Genomic DNA, 5,544 nt, shown 5'->3' on the forward strand with positions numbered 1-5,544 from the left:
AATAATGGCCTTGACTTCTAGGTTACCAGGTAAGAAGAAACAGGAAACTCTCAGAGCTTTTGCGTACTTCCAAGTGTGTCTAAACATTTGGTTTATGTATATAGATATTTATAAATTATATTTTTGAAAGTTTCTATAGTATCCCTACCAGGATGACTTTTTTTTTTTTGCGCGGTACACGGACCTCTCACTGTTGTGGCCTCTCCCGTTGCGGAGCACAGGCTCCGGACGTGCAGGCTCAGCGGCCATGGCTCATGGGCCCAGCCGCTCCGCGGCATGTGGGATCTTCCCGGATCGGGGCACGAACCTGCGTCCCCTGCATCGGCAAGCGGACTCTCAACCACTGCGCCACCAGGGAAGCCCCAGGATGACTTTTTGAACAAACAACAGTGATTTCATACTTTCAATTTTAAAACAGAACATACATCTTCTGCTACCATGGAAAAAAATTGTCACAGTATTGTAGTTTATAGAAGACTAAAATTTAATTTTTAAAGATTTGAAATTTACAAATATACTTCATTGGGTTTATGGGTCAGCTAAGTTAATATCTCCACAAATAATTGTATCTGCTCAGTTCAGCATCTTGACACAAAGTGTCCTTCATTCTCTCTCCACCCTCTACCTCAGTTTCCTGAATGCTCACACCCCTTCCCACTACTTGTCCTTCACATGTACTTTTCCCTGTCTTTGGAATATTCTTCTCAGCGCTCTACAGTTAGTAAGTCACCAAAGAATAAAAAAATATATATCTTCAGAGGATTTTCCCAGAGCTTTTAGACTCGGTCAGGTGCACTGGGGTGGTGGTATGACATCAGGCAGGGCCTGACTTTTCCGTGTCTCCTTATCCCGAGCTGTACGCAAGGGGAGCAAGGATAATGCTCATCCTCTGGAGCTGTTACGACACGCAATGGGCCAGAGCGCGTCAGATGTTTTGCACCCAGTTTGTGCTCACATGAATAGCATCTGCTGTTGGTTTTGTTAGGCAGTTTTGGCGCAGACTCTTTACAAGGTATTAACTTTGGATGAGTGCCTTCAGTAACCCAGACCTCCAGTTTTCTCATCATTAAAAAAGAAAAACATGAATTTGACAATAGAGGAATGCTTACCCTGCAGAATGGTGAAGATTGAAAGAGCTAATGTTTAACATGCTTAACACTAGTGCCTTACGAGTCTGTCTCTTCTGTATAGAATTGATGGTTTTCATGCAGGGAGCACCAGGGAAGTGCTCACTTGTGCCCAGGAGGCCCTTGTTAGGTCTAGGAAAGATAAGAGCCCCAGAGAGCAATTCCCAGGATGCTTTTTCATTCTGGTTTGTCACACAGGTGGAGAGGACTCCTGGTTTCTCATTACTGCTTTTATATGCCAGAGATCTGCCTTTTCAGGACATGGACTTTCTCAAAGAAGGAGCCTGGAAACAGGACCATGTTGGCTGTTGGAAATTATCAAGTTGTTTCCCAGTTGAGCTAGTGTTTTCCAAATCTTCCTGAAACACTTTCTTACTGGATTCAAGTGTCTGCCTTGCTTGTGACAGTTCCCACCTTACATTCCTTTAGGGTCTGAATCTGCAATTCCTTTCAGTATAGCAAAGTGTGGAGGCTACTGAAGGACTTCAAAGTATTGTTCTCTCTCAATGCTCCTCTTTCTATCACAGATTTAAAAAGTTTTCTTAGTTTTCAACTAGGAGCCTCTGTATAGCTTTGAGCTTCCCCTCCCTGCAAAAAAAACCCCAAACCCTAAATTATTTCTTACACCAATCTAGGAAACAAGAGTCCACTTCAAGAGGCAAAGAGCTTATTTGAGATCAAAGAATTGCAGTTTGGGGCACACAGGTTTAGGTAGAAACCCAATTATTGTCTCAATTACAGGACAGGGGTTTTTATGGCAAAAAGAGGAAGATGAGGTAAGTTGTGCAAGATGTAATTGAGGGACTTCCCTGGTGGTCCAGTGATTAAGACTCTGCGCTCCCAATGCAGGGGACATGGGTTTGATCCCTGGTCAGGGAACTAGATCCCGCATGCTGCAACTAAAAAAGAAAAGAAAGATCCTGCATGTGGCAATGAAGATCCTGCGTGCCATAACTAAGACCTGGCGCAGCCAAATATGTTTATTTATTTTTTATTTATTTACTTATTTAAAAAATGGATGAGGTAATTGATCAGATGCTGTGTTCATTGGTAAAAAGATGAGCTAAAGCTAGGTTTGTACTTCATTGATTACGGGTGAAGTGTTGACCTGAAACGAATAGACTGCCAGATATTTCTCCAGCAAAGATGGGTTTATTTGGGATCAGCTGAGAATTGCAGAGAATCTGCAACCATGATGAGCCACTTGCAAGTCCCTACCCAGCAAGGGAAGGAGAATGCTTTTACAGTAAAGAAAAGGAAGTTGGGAGGGCTGTATAGTAAACAGAGTCTGAGGCTTTTCATTGGCTGAGTCCTTGACAGGAAAGAAGAGCAGTCTCTTCTTCCTCTTGGGTTCTGCTATCAGTGCAGGTCATGAGAGCTCCCCCTTCTGGTCTCCCAACTCTATTTAATTGAAGTTTCTGTTTTTATTTTATTTTTTAAAATTTTTGGCTGCGTTGGGTCTTCGTTGCTGCGTGCAGGCTTTCTCTAGTTGCGGTGAGCGGGGGCTACTCTTCGTTGCGGTGCGCAGGTTTCACATTGCGGTGGCTTCTCTTGTTGCGGAGCACAGGCTCTAGGCTCAAGGGCTTCAGTAGTTGCAGCATGTGGGCTCAGTAGTTGTGGCTCTTGGGCTTTAGAGCACGGGCTCAGTAGTTGTGGTGCACGGGCTTAGTTTCTCTGCGGCATGTGGGATCTTCCCAGACCAGACCTCGAACCCGTGTCCCCTGCACTGGCAGGCGGATTCTTAACCACTGCGCCACCAGGGAAGTCCAAATATTCTGTTTATTAATTTTTCACATTCTCCTCCCTTCCTCCCCACCCCCGTTGCTGCGCCAGGAGGGTTATGGGATCCTAGTTCCCAGACCAGAGACCGAACCAGGCCCTTGGCTGTGAAAGCGCCGAGTCCTAACCACTGGACTGCCCGGAAATTCCCTCCTTCCCTGTTGATCAGGATCTTTCTCTGAATGAATCACTGATCATGAGTCAGGTTTTCCAGTTTCAGTGGCTTTTTGTTCCTCTATGTCAGGAAAGACATTTCCTGGGTGCATTGTCTGAAGTCCGAGGAAAAGTGCACAGATTAGAAACCTATTAAGGTCACATTCAAGTCTTAGGCACTTTTATTTATTTATTTTTAATTTTTATTTTATTTTTTTTAAAGTCTTTTTATTTTAAGAAAAAAATTTAGTCAACAAAAAAATTTAACAAGTTTCCCTTAGCAAAATACACCCAAAAGGAAATCACAGTACAAAGAAAGTTTTAAGTCAAGGCCTCACCAATTCCTACAGTATTAGTAATGTGTCTTAATTTTCAAAACTAACTTTTAAAAAGCTTAAACTTAACCTAAAAGATTTTAAATGAAAATAAACTAGAATGGACAAACATGAGAAATGTTCCTCTTTGAATTAGGGATCTAGCACCTTGAGTTTTCCAAAAAAAGCACACCTCCCCAATGTGTTCACAATGATGTGGTGTAAAAGATCCACATTTAATGTACTTAAAACTACTTTAACTCAGATAACATCACTCCAGAAAGTACACTACCAAAATGTTGAGAAAAGCTGAAAATGGTTTTAGTTTACTCAATATAACATGCTAGAAGAAAGTTTGCATGAGAAAACACTGAAGAGGTAATTTTTTAATCCAGATTTTACAAACTCATGGTGCAAAATGGGTCGCACAGCTTCCTCTAGAGTAATAACTGCTTTTCACTGCTTGTTGGCTGCCTGTGAAAATTTGATTGAAAATAACTCAAAAGCTACTACAAAACTAGTCATATCCACTCATGCTGTTCTGGCCACCATAGCCAGCCGCCCCATAACAGCCACTCACGGACTGGCTCTCAAGGCCACTGTAAGTGGACTGGGTTGACACCCCTATGCCTTGAATCATCTGGCTGCTATATGCCCAGTTGCTGGACCCTGTCGTGGAATTCAAGAAAAGTTCTATGTATCTGTGCTGCATGTTGGCCCTGTCTTTGGACATGGCCGCCACAGCTTCTTCGTGAGTGGCAAATTCGACATCAGCTTCGCCGGTCACTCTTCCATCAGGGCCAATCTCAATATGGACTCTCACTGGGTTGAGTGGAGAGAAGAAGTTGTAAATGTCGTTCTCCGTGGCTTTGTAGGGCAGCCCCCTCATGTGGACGCAGTGTCCAGTGGTGCTCTGGACAGTGAACTCGCCATCTCCATACCTTTGGTCATACATCCCAGAGAGACAGTAACTGAGGTCTCTTCCAAACATGTCGGTGGTGAAGCCGTAGCCATCGCTGAGGCCACTGTACTCCTCATAGCCCCCATAGCCTGCACTGTAGGCACCAGACCTCATCCTCTCCAGGCCTGCTTGCTTGACAATGCCGATATACCTCCTGGCTGTGCCAGGCCGGTCATAGGGCCCCGGCTGCTGCACTGACATGAACTTCAGAGGGGGATCCGAGTATGACCTAACTTCTTCCTGACTGCTCTTGAACACCTCAATATACCTGTGCCCTATTCTCTCCTTGTGCTTCCCTAGAGCCTTCTCAGCTAACTCCTGTGAGGCAAACTGCACAAAGGCTTCCCCTGTAATCTTGCCCTCGGGGTCCACAGGCAATGTGATCCCGTTTGGCACGATTTCCAACCCTGAGAAGAACTGAATGATTTCTTCCTTGGTGCATCCAAACGGGAGTCCTCGAAGTCGCACGAAACCACCATTGGCGGTGTCAGCACTGTTTGGACCGCTATGCTTCAACACCCAATCCATCTCGGTTCTGTGGGACTTGAACACCTCAATGTACCGATGTCCCATGCTTTCCCTGTCTTTTTTAAGGGCCATCTTTACATCATCTTCTGATTCAAGTTCAACAAAAGCCTCACCACTCTGCCTGCCTTCTCTAGTGTAGATAAAATGAATGCCTGCGACGCCATCATGAACTGTGCAGTCGGAGAGGAAATTCTGCACATCCTCAACAGAGCAGGACCAGGGCAGGCCACGGAGCTTGACTACAAAGCCTTCACCTCCCTCGGGGCCCAACATCATGGACACTTGACAGAGCAGACGTCATACAAACTTGGATGCGGCTTTTTGTGGCTTAAAGAGCAGCGGGGGATGCCCACAGTCGAAGACACTCCAGGCAGGTAACGAACTGTCCTCGGGCTCCAAGTCTCCACGCCCCCGCTTTTCTTCACATCTGGCACCTCGGTCGTCCCTCTGAGCACCTAGAGGAGGGTGGAACGCGGGGGACTTGGCAGTTGTAGCTGAGGCAGTTAAGGCTTGTTTACCATCACTATGGAAACCCCCGGCAGCGCGCCCCGGGAGAGGGCCCCCCCGGCCCCCCCGGAGAGGCTGGGTCAGGCGCGCGGCAGGCCCGAGGCCACAACTCCCGTCCGTCGTGCGCATGCGGCGCTTCCGGAAGACCTTCGGCTCTCGGAGTGCCCTGCCCTCC

At 46.2% G+C, this 5,544-nt stretch overlaps 1 protein-coding gene across 2 annotated transcripts; it reads right to left on the minus strand.

Moving 5' to 3' along the window:
• Positions 1-3,763: 3,763 nt before the first annotated feature.
• LOC307067069 (heterogeneous nuclear ribonucleoprotein F-like) lies at positions 3,764-5,138 on the minus strand (the record flags this gene model as incomplete). Of its 2 annotated transcripts, XM_079724351.1 has the most annotated exons (2): positions 3,764-4,428; positions 4,741-5,138. In XM_079724351.1, 2 exons carry the CDS (start codon positions 5,136-5,138, stop codon positions 3,891-3,893), a joined length of 936 nt encoding a protein of 311 aa, XP_079580477.1. In that variant the 3' UTR covers positions 3,764-3,890. The 2 variants fall into 2 exon arrangements, with proteins under 2 accessions (XP_079580477.1, XP_079580476.1); XM_079724350.1 differs by having other exon boundaries at positions 3,764-5,138.
• Positions 5,139-5,544: the final 406 nt, after the last annotated feature.

Source organism: Hyperoodon ampullatus, assembly GCF_949752795.1.
Source record: "Hyperoodon ampullatus genome assembly, chromosome: 18".
In the NCBI taxonomy this organism is placed as follows: domain Eukaryota; kingdom Metazoa; phylum Chordata; class Mammalia; order Artiodactyla; family Ziphiidae; genus Hyperoodon; species Hyperoodon ampullatus.